Source organism: Nothobranchius furzeri, chromosome 17 (assembly GCF_043380555.1).
Source record: "Nothobranchius furzeri strain GRZ-AD chromosome 17, NfurGRZ-RIMD1, whole genome shotgun sequence".
NCBI classification, from domain to species: Eukaryota; Metazoa; Chordata; class Actinopteri; order Cyprinodontiformes; family Nothobranchiidae; genus Nothobranchius; species Nothobranchius furzeri.
Genome location: NC_091757.1, coordinates 40,936,418 through 40,955,348, shown reverse-complemented (window position 1 = coordinate 40,955,348; position 18,931 = coordinate 40,936,418). Strand labels below are relative to the sequence as shown.

General features: G+C 41.9%; 1 protein-coding gene across 11 annotated transcripts in view; it reads right to left on the bottom strand.

The window, feature by feature from the left end:
- trpm3 (transient receptor potential cation channel, subfamily M, member 3) overlaps positions 1-18,931 on the bottom strand; it is a 200,829-nt gene that overhangs the window by 88,476 nt on the left and 93,422 nt on the right. For all 11 annotated transcript variants that reach the window (XM_054731421.2, XM_054731428.2, XM_054731422.2 and 8 more), the window contains exons 2-3: positions 5,075-5,154; positions 1,493-1,694 (exon numbers count right to left, since the gene is read on the bottom strand). In XM_054731421.2, the coding sequence (XP_054587396.1) occupies positions 1,493-1,694; positions 5,075-5,154 (282 nt within the window). The remainder of the gene's footprint in view (positions 1-1,492; positions 1,695-5,074; positions 5,155-18,931) is intronic.

The following is an 18,931-nucleotide window of genomic DNA, read 5'->3' as shown; positions in this document are numbered from 1 at the left end:
CACTCCCTCCCTGGGCGTCATTTGGCCAGTGTCTTGGCTGCTGCCGTGGATCTGTCGCTGTCGAGGCAGATGGCTCCGCTGATGATGTGTCGTCCATTACTTGACCCATCTGAACTCAGCCTATTGTTTACTCTGTTGTTCGTGTGTGTGTGTGTGTGTGTGTGTGTGTGTGTGTGTGTGTGTGTGTGTGCGCGCGCGCGCGCAAGTGTGCGAGCGTGTGGGTGAGTGTACATTCACCTTGGAAATTGGTTGCGGGAGGGGAAGTGTAATTGTCAATTGTTTTATACTTGGGGAGGGGGGCTGGGATGGGAACATGGGATCTATGGGGCCATTTTAATCTGTGAAGCACTTTTGAGTTGCATTTTTTTTTTGTATGAAAAGGGCTATATAAATAAAGGCGAGTTGATTTGATATCCCACATTCATTACAGGGTGACACAATTGTTTCAGTCAGATTTGCACACTAACCTAGCTTGAACTTGACCCGCATTGAATTAATGTCAGTCTGTAAACCTCAAGCTCAAGAGGAGGAAGGAGAATGAAAAGTGTGTGACCGCAAAGTTAAGTTTAACAGGTTTACAGCTGATAAAACATTTTAAAGGCAATGGTTAACGGCCATGTAGAAAGTTCTAGTGGATAAACCACCCACATCGTGGCAGACAAAGTGTCACGATCCTTCAGCATGAATCCGCAAAATGTAGAAGAGATTGGTTCCACCTTCGTTGCTTCAGCTATGCGATGTCCAGGCTGCCGTTTCTGAGGGGGACTCTCTTTCACACAACTCGTTAGCTATTTCAAACGGATCTGGAAGCTTTGTGCTAAACACCGTTAGCTTCGACATGTTGGTCTAAAGTAGTAGTATCTACATCCCTAAGTTGTATTTTGTTAGCTTAAATCACTGAGATACAGCTCTGGATTATGGCTGGAGACGGGGTTCTTGCCTTTCAGCATTGTGCGGATGTGCACAGGATTTAAACAAGAGCATCAAGGGCAGAAATCAAAATTACACAACAGAAACCAAGTTTTTTCTTGTTGTTCCTATAAGTACAAGCTAGAATTTGCATGGATTCTATAAGAAGTTAGAAAAGTAGCAACCTAGCAGTCATTGCTTGTAAAAAAAAAAAAAAAAGAATGACTTGTTGGTCATTTGTAATACATTTTTTGTTGTTCGCCATGCTGCAACAATTTAAGCAGTTGTGTAGTTTGTTATTTAGCATTGGTGCAGCCAACAAACATTGCTTTAATAGTGGCAATTAAATGCCACTTTTATAAAAGTTCCTGCTGTAATAAGCGGTATTCTGTCTGCGATTGCCTTAGAGGGTAATTTATTGTTCTGCCATTGACAAACTGAAAATGTTTGTGTCACCTTTCATGCTGTAAGATGTTGGCGCTAAATTTGCCAGCACCCACCCCGATTAGGGTATTCATGAGGAGCATGTTTCAAGTCTGTAATGAGAAGGAAAATGAAGAAATGCTAATTATTGGAGAGTCACCATGGCTTTATTGGAGTGTCCTCCTCCCTGGAACTCAATGGTGCCAAAGGCATCAGTGGGACTGAGCTGCGTGTGTTTGCTGATCGACCACTTCTCCGACAAGCTGTCATTCTTGGCCAAACGCTCTGCCTTGTCATTCTGACTGGACGAGATGCCGGGCGGTAAACCCACATGCTGACCTATGAGACGACCACAGCAGCATCTGCACGAGAGGAAGAAAACACGTGTGAACTGAAGCTGGCTTAACAAAGAACAGATGAAATGTTGAAAGGCTTGAGCACCAAAACAAGGCGAGTGTGACAAGAAGAAGTGGGAAGGTGAGAGAAGGAGGCTGTGTGTGGCTGAGAGTGGCAGAGAAAAGAGTGAGAAAGCTGCCAAAATCGTGTGTAAGAGGTGGGCAAGGATGAAGTGGCAGCTTGTCATCTCACTTTCATCTTCTTATTGGGAGGGAGGGAGGAGAAGTGTTTGCAGGCCTATGCAGAACTTCATCAAATCTGTCTCTTTATTTTTTCCTTCTTTTTAAACATCTGCCTCTTTTTCTGTCTATCCATGCTCTCTCTCTCCATCTCAGCCACAAGATGGCTTGGTAGAATGACAGTCACATAATATTCTACATGAGGAGATGCTCGTTTAATTGTGGGGAATGCAGGTTTTCTATTTTCAGTTTCAGCCTTACATGTTGGAGTTGAAGTCTTCAGAAGAGAAGGTTTGGAAGGCTTTCATTTTCCCTTGTTTCCATCAACTAAAACTAAACAATCTTAAGCAGAAGCACGTGTTTTTGAGAGAAAAGAACAAGCACATTTTTTTATTAAAGAGGATGTTTTTTTTAAACTTCATCCAGTGGTGCCGCGTGCCGGCAAGCAGGGGGAGGGGGGCAATTGCTTGGGGCCCCCAGGCCACAAGGGGGCTCCTGAGGGCCAACAAACTTTAAAGACAGAATCACAACATCAGTAAAGGTTGGTTTATGCTTGACGCGTCCGCGAGGTCCGCACGGCTCTGTGCGGCGAAATTGCGTCATTTTAACAACCACGCCCCTCCACCGCGCCTCCGCACAGCCCAAAATTTCCGCAACGCGCACCTAGGAAAATTTCTAACCACGCGGACGGTCGGACGTGGAAAAACATGGCAGACTGGCAAGAACTAGTACGGCAGAGGTTCGTAAATACAGACATTTGTATGATTCAGCTCTCAAAGATCACCGTGATCAACATGTTGTTAATAATGCTTGGAGAGAAATAGCTCGCACTGTCAGAAAAGACGAGGACGCTGTTAAAAATGCTGGAATGCCATGTTGTAAACAACAGTTTTTACTTCTACTATGGTGTAGTGTTGGATGCATGCCGTTAGAGCTCCATGCTGCCCCGTTCAATTTGGGAGAATATTGGCTCACCGCAGAGACAAGCCGCACGAACCACAAACGCTGCGAGTTGTGAAGCACGTTCCAGCTGCGAGCCGCATCACCAAGCGGAAAGTGAATGCGTCAAGCATAAACCAAGCTTAAGATGGTTGGTGGTTCTCAATGTCAAGGCACCTTGCTTACAAGGACACTGTCCTTCCTTGGTCAAAGAAAACGGTTAGAGGGAACCGACTTACCTCACACGTCACATGACGTGTGTGTATTCTGGGAACTTGTTGACTGAAGGAGGGTAATATGGCACCTCCCATTTATTCTGGGTCAGTTAGCTAAGCGGCAAACGGAGGACATCCGTAGAACATGAACATGAACACACTTTGGCGGTTCCTCATGACATATCTTCTAGGCAGCCGGGGTGTAACCTTGGCGAGGTTCCTTGACATTGAGAAACACCCAGTGATGCTAGTTGTACAACAATCCCTAACCTGGCCCTCCTCCTCCCTCCCGACTCTTCTGCCACACATTTCCTCATCTGTACCCGCCCACCTCCCACCCCTAGATTGTCCAGAGAATTGAGCCACTGATACCCCCCCACCCCCCAGTTTTTTGTCCAGTTATGCTAATTTTGTTTACATAACTAACAGGAGCTAACTGTCATTTTTTTACCCCAACATCTAAACTCCTGAAACTGTGCTCAAAGCTAATCAGCTAGAATCCTGCCGTCTTTGTGAGTTATCGTGATCAGTTTGTGATCGTTCCATTTTTTTAGACTGACAGTGATTACCTGCTGTAGAAATGTTTTTGGTGCTGCTCAGTTATTGAAAATTGGGTCATTGTGAAAAATCTAAACATGAGACATCTACAGTGAAAATAGTTTTTGTAAAATGAGAACAAAGCATCACATAACTTTAATGAAAACAAAGTCATAGAAACTAACCTTTTCAGGCTTCTCTCAGATCACATGACTACATGTCGCTCAGAGGTTGCCATGTTTCTTGGGGACATTTGTGCAACTCATCATGCACAATAGAGGATTTGTTTGTCTCTTTTGGTTATCAAAACAGGTCAAAAGTTTGGGTCAGTATCAAACAGTTAAAAAGAAAAAGGAAAACTAAATGAGGTCAGCTCAACAGGGAGACGACACCAACAACAACTTTGGCTGTTTCTAAACAAAACTCGCCAAAGACTCAATTAATCTGTACAATGAGTCCAGAGATAAGAGAGAGAACAGATAAAAGTTACTGAATCAAATGACACAAAGTGTAGAACAGAGGATGAAAAGCTGTAACAATTAACAATTAAATCATTGTTTTTTTATTAGAAAGGAAGGAGGCTCCAAAATAGGTTTCTTAAAACTGAATTTTAAAGAAAGTTGATTTTGTGTTGGACAAGAACTCGTGATTATTATGGAGGAAGAGGCATTAAAGAAGTCCTTCACTGATATTTTTAACACATTTGCAGTGGTCTCTAGTAGGAATGACTGCCTTGTAAGTCGTACTCTGGGGGAAAACAGCCCCGAAGCGCCTGTTGGAGAATTCAGGCAGAGGAGAAAGTAGCTTTAGAGGATTTGGACTCATTTCCTGATATTTAGACATCTCTCCTCTGATTGGCTTACAGCAATGCGACTTTACCACTGACTCCATTTGCTCTGCGATACTGATGTTTTATCTCCACAAACAACACAAGCCTGAAAGAATTCTGCAGTGTGGTAGAGTTGCTAATGATAACAGTTAGCTTCTACTAGTCAAGGCGTTCTCTGCTGATTTCTGGATGCTAAACCAACAACGGCCTTCCCCGTCGTGAGTGAAAATGGGTGAGTGACAGTGTGATGTGGATCTGTTAGGCTTTTCTAATCCTAGCCTATCAGAAGCTAATGCAGGAGATAGGTGTAGGAGACATTTTCATGTTCAGTCTGCATGAAAAATTTACAGTGATCGATTATAATCAAAGATAATAATTAAAATGTGTTTTCTCAGTAAAGGACCTCTCTAAAGCCTAATTTATACTTCTCCATCAGCTCCGCGAGGGAGAGATGCACACACATTGACAGACATTCTGCTTTCAGACTTCTTCGTCGGCTGGGGAGTGTTACAAAACAATTCCCTGCCAGGACAACAGAGGGTGTAGCACTATTCTGAGATATGCTGCCACCATTACCGTCACATATCCGATCCACAATAGTGTATTTGCTATTGCTATTTCACATCTTTGTTTGTATTTGTACTCACCTATGAGGGTCTTTGGCACTCACTATGATATGAACACATTCTCTCTTGCTGAATGCTCTTTCTATCCATGATTTCTGTGCCTGCAGGGGAAAAGAGAAACATTCAGTCAGTTAAATAAAACAACCTGCCAAATGAGGATGAAGAAAGAAAGAAGCTGGTTCTGGGTTTCCTCATTGCTCCGATTTTGACATTTGCAAACAGCAGAATAAATAAGAGGTACTCAGGTAAAAACTAGCAAATTATGTTAATTGTACATTAAAATCTGCTTTAAGAGCTGAAATCAAGGTTACACAAACACAACACTAAGTACCCAGTTGCACCAACAACACCAACACTAAAAACAACAAGTGTTTTTTTTTCTGTTACTGAGCTCAAATCAGATCAGAAGAAAGGTTGAGAAAAGAGAACGTGAATGCTAAATGCACCGAGGCAGTAAATTATGTCAGAGTTCTCATCCTCAGATACTCAGATGTGCAGCCAGTTGAGCATGTGAGGGGAAAGAAAGCACAATATGTGTGCACATTAATTCTATAAAGTGCCAAAAGGGTCTGGGTATTTGTGAGTTAATGCACACTGTCTCAGAGAGAACTTACAAAATTGCATCTGCTGCAGCTCTGAGTGACAGGGAAACTAACTGGAATCAATTATCCTGCCTTCATCATGACCAGAATCACACAGGAGAACCACAGGAAAGCACAGATCCAGCATAGAAAAAGCTATTATTGTCTCTTTCACACATAAAGTAGACGCTTAAATTGTTAATGTTATTTATAAAATAGTAATTAATAAAAAAGCAGATGCTAATGAGTGACCAGTAAGTTTAGAATTTCTCAATTTTTGCAAAAGTAAGGCAACAAATACCAATATTATATGTGTACTGCTGTGTTCCTGTACTTTATGGAATTTAAATGCATTTGACTCAAAACAATAACCTTCAGCTTTTTGTTTGATGTTGGGGTTTTTTCGGACTCTCTGTGGGATATTCACCCTCTGGTATTAATATGCAAATCTTTCACCACAGCACAATATAGGTCAGGTGTAGTAATTCCACATCGCAGCAGAGCCCATGCGAAGGTTTTGCGTCAACACCAGGAGTCAAGGTGAGGATAAAACCTCACAAACGACTCAGGAAGGCAGGTAGAGCAGACAACCAGTCCAGCAGCAGAGGAGACACGACTGCAGCAAAAACAAAACAACAAATCCTTTTTGTTTTGTTGCTCTTTGCTCTGGGAGAGCCACTACAGCTCCTCTCCCAGTCAACAAAGCTGAGAGCTGCTTTCACAGGGCTTTCCCCACAGTCCCAACTACAACAACATCGGCCCCATCCGCCTGACTGGCCCTGTCACACCAAGGCACGCCAAAACCCACGGCAACCATCCACAATCAGGCCATGCCTGCACACTTACCCTGACACCAGACTTCCTATGATTAACCATTACTCTGCAGGTCTGAGGGGGGCTGCTTTTTCAGATCACCCTTTCTATGATGACTCAGCAGGCCTCAACCAAACAGCCCCCCACCAGCTAATTCTTTCTCTGTCATGCTATATAACTCTGTATTCATCCGCCTGTTTCTCCGGACATGAACTAGAGCCACTCAACAGTTTCAGGACCAGACCCTAGATTCGATCAAAGTATAAAGTCTGGTGGCAAAGCCAAGATAAAAAAAAACTGAAATATTATTAGTTTCTGGATGAAAAAAAAAAATCTTCTTTAACATCAGCTAACACATTTTCTGTGATTCAAATATTTTATTACTGCCGATGTGTCCCTCTCTAGCAGTCTTCATTGCTGTTTATGAGGTTGGGCATGGTGAGATGGGATGGCTCATGGCCTGCACTCTGTTGTGTAATTAATATTTATTACTGGGGCACACACACACACACACACACACACGCACGCACACACACACACACGCACGCACGCACGCACGCACGCACACACACACACACACACACACACACACACACACACACACACACACACACACACACACGTACACACACGCCTGTTTGTGAGGCATGGCTGCACAGTAAATGACCAGCGTCTGACAGCCTGTTAGGGGTCTCGACTCCATTACAGTCAAAATCCACCATCTCCACACACCCCTGCTCCTCCCCCCAACCATTGCATCCACCTCTTAGTTATTGGCACTGGCAGGGAGCTGAATGGAGGACCAGATCCAATCATCATCATAATGTTTCACTCTCCCTGTTTCTGACCTCTTTTAATGCCTCCTAAATAGCTTGTTTGTTTGTTTTGTATGATCATACAGGTGGGTTAAAATTTACTTTTGCTCATCTTCTAACTTTTCTCCCACGTTGCCTTAGGATCAATTAACAACTTTAATCGAGTAACAAAAGGTGATAATGTCTTGCTGATAGTGTTACTCGTAATTTAATTTTTTTAAAATATTAAATATTTTTAGACTGTAATGAAACATGAAAAATAAAGCTACAATTATTATTAAAAAGGTGCTCTTTATCATAATACTGAAAATCTTACACTAGGTTATTTAAGTGGTGCAATCCATGATTATCTGGAATTCATCATTTTCAGTTTTACTGTAAATATTTAGTAAATAAGGTAAAATATTTAATTACTGAAAGATAATGCAGAAACAAATGCACAAAAGGTGAATTATTCCTCCAACTTCTGAGTTAAGCAGCGAGCACAGCGGTCAGTTTTAATTGAACTCACCCGCAACAGCTGATTGGACACCCTCCTTCACAATTACAGAGATGTAAAATCCTGCCTTAAAAACCAAAAGGTGATGAATCATCTTGATCAAAGCTAACTGGATCAGACCTCTGACCACAGGCAACTGGTCTACAGGCTCTATTAGCTCTGTGTGTGTGTGTGTGTGTGTGTGTGTGTGTGTGTGTGTGTGTGTGTGTGTGTGTGTGTGCGTGCGTGCGTGCGTGCGTGCGTGCGTGCGTGCATGTGTGTGTGTGCGTGCGTGTGTGTGTGTGTGTGTGTGAGAGAGAGAGAGAGAGAGAGACAGAGAGAGTTTCCTAAATGTTCCAAAGCATGCATTCATTTCCAGAGAGTCTGCATGGAAAATGCAATCAACTATCTATAGTGCCCCACTCACACACACACACACACGCACACCTAAGATGGTTTGTGTGTTTGCATGTGTGTGCATCATCTCCTTCAGCTGTGTTTCTGTCAGAGATCACCACCGGAGGAGAGAGTTGGAATGGCAAGAGAGCCTATTAGGGAGAGAAAGATGACATTTGTCTAGCCTGCTCAGCGTCCTTATTTTGTCCTAAGTAACACACACACACACACACACACACACACACACACACACACACACACACACACACACACACACACACACACACACACACACACACATATTCACAGTAATGACTGGGATTTTCCTTTGCAGTGACAAACTTTCTTGCTGTGTAAGGGTTGTTTCCAAGCCGATTAACTGACCTGTAGATTATATGAACCAGGTTTAATTACGAGGACCAGCAGGAAACGGGAAGCAAACGATTCTAATCTGAACTAAATTGGGTCCAACAAAACATGACTCATGAAATGAGAAAAGTACTTTCCAGTGGTACAATAATCTTAGCTCATATTGACACACACACACACACTCATGCATACAGGAACACAGTTCAAGTGCAAGCACGTTGGATTAAACAGAACCCCCTGGGTCATAACAACAAGCTTTCTTGACCAGAGGTTCTTTCTGAAAACACATCAGAACAGAACTTAGCAACCTGCAGCTCTGGGCCCAGAAGCAGCTGTTTGTAGCTTTGACCAAGGAGAAACAAGGAAAAGAAATACACCTGTGTAGCGTAATACTTCCTCACGTTACACCTGTATAAAGTCATGAACAAAATAAAGATTAGCTTGACCTGATTTCTATTCAGATTTATGCAAATGTGAGATTCCAGTCTGCAGATAACATCACTAATACAAGCAAGAGTATGAGTTTGCAAGTTCTTTAATTTCTGGCTCTAATCAATTATAAGTTAATGCATTTGTAATTCATATATAACACTTAAAGATTTATCCTTTTTTTTCAAGCTTTAGTTGCATCTAGAGGCTGTGGGTAAGATCCACAGCGCAGCACTGTTTAGCAGACCGGTGTTAGGGACCGGTCTCATACGTAATGAGTTTCAAACTTTCTAAGGATACCTTAGTCTCAGTCTGCACACTCAGCATTTTCTTTCTATTTTTTATTACAAGGTAAATATCTGGAAATTGTTTCATTCAATTGACACTGGAGCTTTTCTTTAATCTCAGAGCTTGAGCCCATCAGTTCTCTTGCAAAGAAAAATGTCGCACACAGGACTGATGAGGACCAAACCCCAACTCTTAAAAAAACAAATATCACACAGCAGGCTTGTCCAACACAACCCTGGCTTTTCTAACTAATGAATGAGCTGCATTTGACAAACATTTCTGCATCTCACAAATAAGAAATTTCACCTTAATAATGCTTGTTTTCTTTTCCAGAGATTTGTCAGAAATAGACAAACTCACACAACTGAGCAAATAAAAACAGAGCTTCGCCTCAATGTGTTGTGCCAGGAATTGATTCACAAGTATTACAACACACACAGCGCTAAACTTGTGTGGACACACATTTTTTGTGTTATTTCAGCAAATCTCTGTCTTTTGATAGTCCCTAATTGTCATGGAATTGGAGGCTGTTGTAGGACCCAAGTGCAGGAAATCCAGGAGGCAGCCACGTAGGTTAAAAATCCAAAAGGTTATTAGTCTCTGGAGCAGGAGCACAAAAACATGAGGCGCTAACAAAAACACAAACACGTGGAACCGCAGGAACTAAAAACATGACTGGGTTTAAATAATGCTGAGGTGGTGAGTGAAGACAGGGAACAGGTGTGATGATTACAGATTCCAATGGCTGTGTTCGAGATAAGCCAGTTCTGCGCAGATTAGATCAACGGTGATCGGCGAGCAGTGCATGCCGGTTAGATTTGTGTCCGACTTGATGCCGACTTGCTCTGACGTCATGCCTACGTAGGCAATGATAACCTCGTGAGATCAAGGCAGCCGCAGATTTTGGAGCAAGGCGCTGCAGTTGCTCTCCCTTGGCTGCAAAACCTAGGGGATGACGGGAAACGCTTGGCTCTCACCTGATCTAAGATCTGATTGGTTCATATTTTGATCCAAACATCCGGTGGTAGAACATGAAATGTTAGTTGGTCACATGTATTCTGTAAATCATAATGATGATGACAACATTATAGGCCATAAAGAGAAATGTGTTTTGTGTTCTTTTGTCACGTTTCCTATGAGCACACTAAACCTACAGCTGATAACCTTTACTTATTATTACAGTCATGCCTTCATATACAATATATGATATCCATATATATATATATATATATATATATATATATATATATATATATATATATATGTGTGTGTGTGTGTGTGTGTGTGTGTGTGTGTGTGTGTGTGTGTGTGTGTGTGTGTGTGTGTATATCCATAATAGTTAATTCCAACACTGTATTATAAACAATTGCATAGCTGCCATTTAACGTTTTCAATACCCTGACAGAAATTTTACCTACAGCCAGCTCTCAAAATAACAGCTAGCTGTTCAGTTTCAGTGAAGGTGCATAAGAAGGACATCCTGTAGTCAAACGTGGGTACTGCAGTCCATGAATCAAAACTAATGAGTCCGCTTGTCATGGTCTGCGTCTGCCCCTTCCTTCATGTGCCTCCTGGTGTTTCTCCATCCCCTCTAGGTGCTCCTTTTGTGTCATGTAGCGCCCTCATGTGTCATGTCTGCGTCTTCCTCCTGTGTCTCCTGGTGTTCCCCATTTGCCCTCTAGGTTTCCCCCCTCAGCCATCCCTTTCCCAGGTCCTGTGCTCCACAAAAATAAACAATCAATGATAAACAAGAGTCTGTTTCTAGACCTGCAGAAAGAGAAAAACAAACAAGCAAAAAACAAAACAAAGGGAAACAGGAAAAGGGACACACAACAATACAACAGGAGCAAACTATCACTGCGTCAACCTGATGAGGAAATATAAAAACAACATTGTTTTACAACAGCCTTAAGACATGTGTTGAACGTGCCCAAGTCCATACTTATGAGAACAACATGTGAGCACCTGTGTGCGTGCACGCGCTTGTATATGTAAGGTTTCTCTATAGGAGCGTCCAATAGAGAGTGTGAGGGGCCACAGATCTGCCCCCCAAAGATGTGTAGGAGATGGAGGGAGCTCCGAGTTCCAGAGATCCAGGAGCTGCCCCAGAGCGCAGGGACCCCAGGGAGACTGTAACCAGAAAAGCCCCAGCCCACTCTCGAGAGGCGCAGAGGATTGCCCCGGGGGGTCACAACCAACAGCCGGCAGAGTCACGGGAGATATCAGCAGCAAGCCCACAGACCCGCCCGCAGCCTCCCACCTCCAAGCCGGCCGAGCTTGAAACCCAGTGACCTGGGACCCAGGGGTGACCAGCCCCGCTGGGGACCCAACAGAGCCCAGGGACCCAGACCCCACCAGCCAGCCACTGGGATCAATCAGGCAGACTCCAGAAATCTTAAACCCCCTGACTCGGGAGCCATTTTCTCCTCCTGCATGTTTTTATTTTTTGCAGAGCTATCTGGTTTTTTCTCACAGTTTAAAATCATGTTGATCTGAACCGACCGTGTGTGTGTGTGTGTGTGTGTGTGTGTGTGTGTGTGTGTGTGTGTGTGTGTGTGTGTGTGTGTGTGTGTGTGTGTGTGTGTGTGTGTGTGTGTGTGTGTGTGAGCGCGCGCTCATGCACACATGTGTGTGTCTATGGGATGTCTTGTTGTACCACCTCTCCCCTGCTGACTGCTTGCTTATGCACACACTCTTCTAAACAGGTTTAGTGTGCAGAGAAAATTAATAAAAAATTTAAAATGAGGAGGTGGAAATTCGTAAATCTTTAGGTGAAGTGTGAAATATTTTTACTCCTGCAAATCTGAGCTGATTAGGGAATGACACATTCAACCTAAAGCAAAAAGGGTTAAAGTATTTGAGAAAAGGTTGTATTCATTCCTATGCAATCAAGGGATGTCAATTAGATTTTATACAAAAATAAGGATAGAGAAACAGCATGCTTCAGGAATAAAAACACAAACCACTAAACACATTAAAATATATAGGGGTGTATACGTTTGGCAGCTTGTTAGTCTTCATGATTTTCCTTTACAAATCGTTGGTTATGATTTAAAAAATTCTGTGTACTGTATATCATATAGGAGACACATACAGTGATATATGAGAAGTAAAATCAAGTTTAAAGGATTTACAGAAAGTGTGCAATCACTGTTTAAACTAAATTAGACAGGTGCATAAATTTGGGCACCAGAAAAATTAAATTCACTCAATATTTAGTAGATCATCCTTTTGCAGAAATAACAGTCTCTGAACACTTCCTGTAGCTTCCAGTGAGAGTCTGGACTCTGGTTGAAGGTATTTTGGACCACAAAACATCTAGTTCATTCATGACTTCTGAGCATGGACAGCTCTCTTTAACTCACCACAGATTTTGAATACAATTCAGGTCTGGGGGCTGAGATGGTCATCCCAGAATGTTCTACTTGTTCCTCTGCATGAATGCCTTAGTAGATGTTGAGCAGTGTTTAGGGTCATTGTCTTGTTGAAAGGTCCAGCCTCGATGCAGCTTTGTCACTGATCTCTAGAATCTGATGATACTGAGTGGAATCCATGCATCGCTCAACTTTAAAAAGATTCCCAGTCCCTGCACTGGCCACAGCCCACAGCATGATGGAACCACCACCATGTTTTATTGTAGGTAGCAGGTGTTTTTCTTGGAATGCTGTGTTCATTTTCCTCCATGCATAACGCCCCTTGTTATGCCCAAATAACTCAGTTTCAGTTTCATCAGCCCACAGCACCTTTTTCCAGAATGAAGCTGGCTTGTCTCTGACTGTTCTCACCATTCTTCATTTCTGTTTATCTGACATTTTTCTTGGTCTACACCTTTGAGCCTTAACTAGAACTGAGCCTGTGGTCTTCCATTTCCTCAATATGCTCCTAACTGTGGAAAGAGACAGCTGAAATATCTGAGACAGCTTTCTGGATCCTTCCCCTAAACCATGATGGTGTTTTCAGGCCATGTGAGAGTTGTTCTGAGACCCCATGTTGCTGCTCTTCAGAAAATATTCAAAGAGGAGGAAAACTTATAAACGGCCCCCTTAAATACTCTGTCTCATAACAGGATCCCCTCGTGTGTAGAGGTCAAGGGTCAAAGAGCACCAAACCAATTTTGAGTTCCAATAATTAGTTCTAAAGGTTTTGGAATCAATAAAATGACGTCAGTGCCCACATTTATTAACCTGCCGTATTTTGTTTAAACAATTATTACACACTTTCTAAATCCTAGAAAAGTTGTTTCACTTCTCAAATATCACTGTGTGTGTCTCCTAAATGATATATTTAACAGATTTTTTTATTGTAACCAACTTTGTATACAGGAAAATTATGAAGATTAACAAGGCTTGCGAAACTTTTGCATCCCGTTGTATCACTTATAATGGTGACAATGTATTAGCCAAAGTTCATAAACTATGACACTCAAATATCACAATATCTACAGGGTATTGTTATGATTGGCAACACTTGTCTTAAAGGGGAAAGAGGCAGTTTTGGCTTGCTTTCAGCACCCCTAGTGTCCGTTTGTAGAACCAAAACCAAACAATGTCCCCGTTGTACGTTCATCTTTTTAACACCTTAATCTTAACAGCTGAAACGTCTCCCAGCCTTCCTTGGTGTCTACAGGAATGATTAATCATTAAAATAAACAAATAAGCTGTGTTCATGTTCTAAAACATGCAGGAAATGTCCTGGAACCAGACTGCAGCATCAGGAATGTCAACTTAATTTTTCCAACAGACCGGACTGGCAACTGTGAAGCTGCAAATGGGATATTCTGGCCATGGGGGTGATAGGGGCTAGGTGGCCTTTCAATAACCATGTTAAGGGTCATTTTAGCACTGGCTCAAGAAAATAATTTTTAAAAATTGAAAAATTTGCAAAGTATCACTTTCAATAAAACAATCTATGATTACATCTAGACAACAGGAAGTTTAATGAACAAAACAAATATTAAACAAACACTCCCTGATGTGCTTCTCGTGGCTTTAATTAGTGCACTTTTATCTCAGAATCACAGTTCGCATCTAAAATGGAAAAAAAGAGAATGAAAAAAGGGTTTTCTGAATGAAATTCCTTTATATTTTCAAATGTTGCGTAACTAAAACAGAGAAGTCCCACAAATCAATAATCTCCTCCCCAAAAAACCCACAAGAAATAGAAAGTGTGACAGCTGATATGTCTGACTTTAAAACATTACGCATGTTTGCATCATTTTTGGTCTAATTTACAAAAATCCAGGTTTCAAACCTCTGATCAAGAAGATCAGGCTCATAAACACTACAGCCAGAGTTTAAAAAAATAAAGTATTTTAGGTAAGTTAATGTAAAGATTGACAGCAGATTGGAACTAAGAGGAGGATCTAGTTATGTTTGGATCAGCTGGTGGACAGTCTCAGATTATGTTGATCTAAATGCAATCCAAAAAACAGGAATTATTCATGTATCTGAGGCGGAGTAACATTTACTGTCTAGGAATGACACACACCAGCTTCAATTGCCTGGTAAATTGTCACCAAGCATGAATATAGGTCTCATGCAGATCAATTCCCACAAACACACACCAGATAGGTTTCCCATCTGTTTCAGCAGTTTTGAGCTAAGCGGGGCTGTTTCCCAGAATCAAGATGAGCATGTTTGCATATTTTCTCCACAATAACAAATTACTCTATTTGTTTCTGCTAAATCGACAGCAGAGTATGAGCCTCGGTCTAAACCACCTTAGATCTGATCCAAAGCTCTTCTTCTGTGGACTTTGTGAGATAAAACCTCAATCCGAACCTGCTTCCTCCACCTCCATTCAGCACTATCGGCAAACTAATCAGCACAAGTTCAATGTCTCCATCTCCTCACAGTTCTCGCTCTGAACAGTGAAAGTTACAGCAACCTGCACCTTTGAATTAATGCACTGAAGTAGAACTAGTCAGAATATTGGTGATAGAAAGAATAGCAAACACACAAAACTGAAGCCCTCGGCCTCATGAGACTGTTGCTTGAAGTTTCATCATGATTGTTCTCACCCAATTAGTACCGTGAAACGACCAAACTAAGACAAAAAGGAAATACCAGTCATGAGCACCAGAAAAACCACAGAAGATTCATTTTATCTGTGTAATTTGTTAAATAATTACACTTTTTCTTTAATTACACACAATAACTAACATTAAGCATGACTTTACTGCACATGTTCTCATTATTATCATAAATGTAGACATAAATGACAAAGCATGTTACAATTTCAACAAAAGCTTCTGTTTCTTGAATGATTGGTTGGGGGGCTTGCTTTAAAGGGTAACATCTACCGTTTTCCCAGTCTTTAACAGTTTTCTACTTTAGTTTATACATTTAAATAACTTGATGACCATGAATCACCAACAGCAGCTAATATAATGTCAGATCCGTGGCTTTTTTTTTTTCATCAGATCCACTCATCCTGCTGGTAGAAGCATCACTAAAATCATCTGCAGTCAAATTTCTGGCATCCCGATGGACACTTTAAGGATGGTTTAAGGTTCATTTATAAAGTGATCAATAGAAATTCATGAATGTTTATAATAGAAACTTGAACCTAACTGGTTGGAAGACTGTTTATAACAGCTGGATTCTCTCACAGTCCTGTACAACTTTTCTTTGCAGGATTTTCCAGCATGAATGGATAGTTTAGGACAGGGCTATTCAATTCAGAGCCTCGAGGGCCAGTATCCAGCATGTTTTAGTGGTTTCTCTGCTCCAAAACACTTGATTCAGTGGTTGAATCACCTGTGCAGTGGCTCATCAGGCTCTGCAGAAGCCTGGTAACCAAATCAGGTGTGTGGAAGCAGGGTTAAAAACCAAAACGTGTTGGATACCGGCCCTCTGGGCCTGGAATTGAATAACCTTTGTTTAGAGTCAAAGGTCAGACTTTCTTCTTCAGGTTTCTCTCTTTAAAGAGCAGAAGTTCTGGTTCCACTTAATGCAGCAAGTGGTCTAGAACCTAAAGCAGCGCCAGACGATCACACTGCCACCATGTTGTTACGATCTTATATTCTGAATATTCTGAAGTGCAGTTTTACACCAAACATAACAAGATACTTACCAAAAAATTTAACTTCAGTTCATAGAATAATTTCTCAAAACTCATGGAATCATCAGGATGTTGTTTTCTTTTTGTTTGTTTTTTTTGGGGGGGGGGGGGGGTCACCAGAAGCTTTGGTCTGGGAAGTCTCCCATGATGCCGTTATGTCTCCTGTCTCTAATTGTAGAGTTATGACATTAAACTAAACATGGTGAGGCTGACAAAAGTGGAGATGCCGATCTGGGTTCTTCTGTTGCTTTATGAAGTTGTTATATCTTCAGTCTATTTGGGGGGGAATTCATGCCGAGTCCATGCAGCAGCGTGTACAGCACTCACGTGATGAACAAGAAGGATGGGAGGAGGAAGCAAATCCCTCTGTTGGAAGGCACGTTATATCTAACCTGGACACCCACTTCATCTGAAGCCATTTGATCTCACGTGAGTAAGTTATTTTCGTAGTTTTTAGTTTGACTTTCCTTCATGTGGAAAAAGACACTTCTTCTGCGTCTGCCACCAGTACATGTAGAGGAGGACGCCTCATTATTGATGCGCTTCAACTGCTGTTGCGCATGCTCCCTCTGCCACGTTTGCCCTATGCTCCCATCCCGGCACACCGCCAAATACGCATTCTCTCTGTGCACAAAAGGCGCATCACTCCCGTGAAGTGCACCACCTCCATGCACACAACACCGTCAGCTCAGGCAAGAGGAGAGAAAAAAACAGACGAGTTATCCAACACTGCACATTCCTGCATTGATTGACAACACGCAGCATCTGACTAATAGTGATCAGACAGGCAGGCAGGTGGATCCATAGCTGCAGATGATATCCAAACAGGAAGTAGACAAGGAACAACATGGTAAAGAAAAGTCAAAGCAAGAGGAAGAGTGTCTTGTAGTGTGTGTCTGTGGATTGAAGATGAATTATATTAAGCGTCTTGTTAGATGCATAAACTTTCCCCTCTGGCTTGTATTGTCTTTGTCCATAGCATTTCAATCCAAGCTAGCAATAGAGTTAATATTAATGTTCCTACAATATGTAGGAAAACATCTATACATATTGTCCTAAGTCTGTCTGGAGAGGGAGCGAGAGAGAGAGAAAGAGAGAGAGAGAGAGAGAGAGAGAGAGAGAGAGAGAGAGAGAGAGAGAGAGAGAGAAAGAGAGAGAGAGAGAGAGAGAGAGAGAGAGAGAGAGAGAGAGAGATGATTTCATAATGTATTATAAATGAATAAATAAGAGTCTTACTTTGCAATGAGGAGTGCCTAACATGCCCCCCACCCCCATTTTCTAAGGGGAATACCGGCACTTGTTTTTTTCTACTTCAAGCTCTTTAATCTAACAGCTGACGTGTCTCCTCGGCCTTCATTAGTGTCTACAGGAGCGGCTCATCAACAAATTAAACAAAGCTGCGTTCATGATCTAAAATATGGTAAATGGCAAATGGCCTGTATTTGATATAGCGCCTTCTAGAGTCATGGAACCCCTCAAGGCGCTTTACAACACAATCAGTCATTCACTCATTCACACACCCATTCACACACTGGTGGGGATGAGCTACGATGTAGCCACAGCTGCCCTGGGGCACACTGACAGAGGCGAGGCTGCCAAGCACTGGCGCCACCAGTCCCTCCGACCACCACCAGCAGGCAACGTGGGTTAATTGTCTTGCCCAAGGACACAACGACAGCGACAGACTGAGCGGGGCTCAAACCAGCAACCTTCCGAGTACAGGGCGAGCACTTAACTCCTGTGCCACCGTCGCCCAATATGCAGGAAACTTGTTGGAAGCAGATTGCAGCAACGGGTATGTCAGATAAATTATTTTTTAAGTCTTAACAGGTGGCGGCTTGCCACTCTGAAGTTGCAAATGCGGTATTCTGCCAACAGAGGGTGGTTGCGGTCTGAGTAACATTTAATTAACCCTGTAAAGAGTCATTTTAGCACATACTGGTTCAAGAAAATTATTTAAAAATCATTTAAAAAAAGTTGCATATTATGCTTTTAATACTCAGGAAACTTTGCAGCATTCAGGAAAAAAGTTCCCCTGTCAAATTATGAAGGTGCATGCATGTTGGGTCTGTTGATCAGTTGAAATTTACCCAAAGATAAAGTGTGTATTTGTGGGTTTTCTTGTTTTTTACGTGCCTCAGTGTTGTTTTGTGATAAAATGCTCAATTGTTCATTCATTCCCATTGAATGCTGGCCTAGACTGACTTTCCTTTCCATCCTTATGCAGATTAAAGTGTGAATGGACATAAATGCATTCACTCAGTCTTCCGTTACACTGCAGAAAACCAGCATTCAGCACATTTTCTGTTGCTTTTCTGCTGATTGTTGTTCTAAAATATCCAAAAGTTTAGATTCAAATCAGACATATTTACTTCTTAAAATCAAGTCCAACCTCCTGATTACATCTGCATCTTCCAGCAATGTAGTCTTTTTATATTTTTGGTCATGATTCTTCTACTAGCATTTTCCCCATAACAGCTCATGATGGCAGCACATAGACACAGCTCATTAGGCATCTCATAATTATCTTCATGCAATTAGACAAATCAGAATTCACAGGTGTCCTCAATTTTGTTCCACTGATCATAGATTTTCTAACTAGCTTCAGTCATCAGGTGGATTCACTTTGGTTGAACTGAGTTGCCAA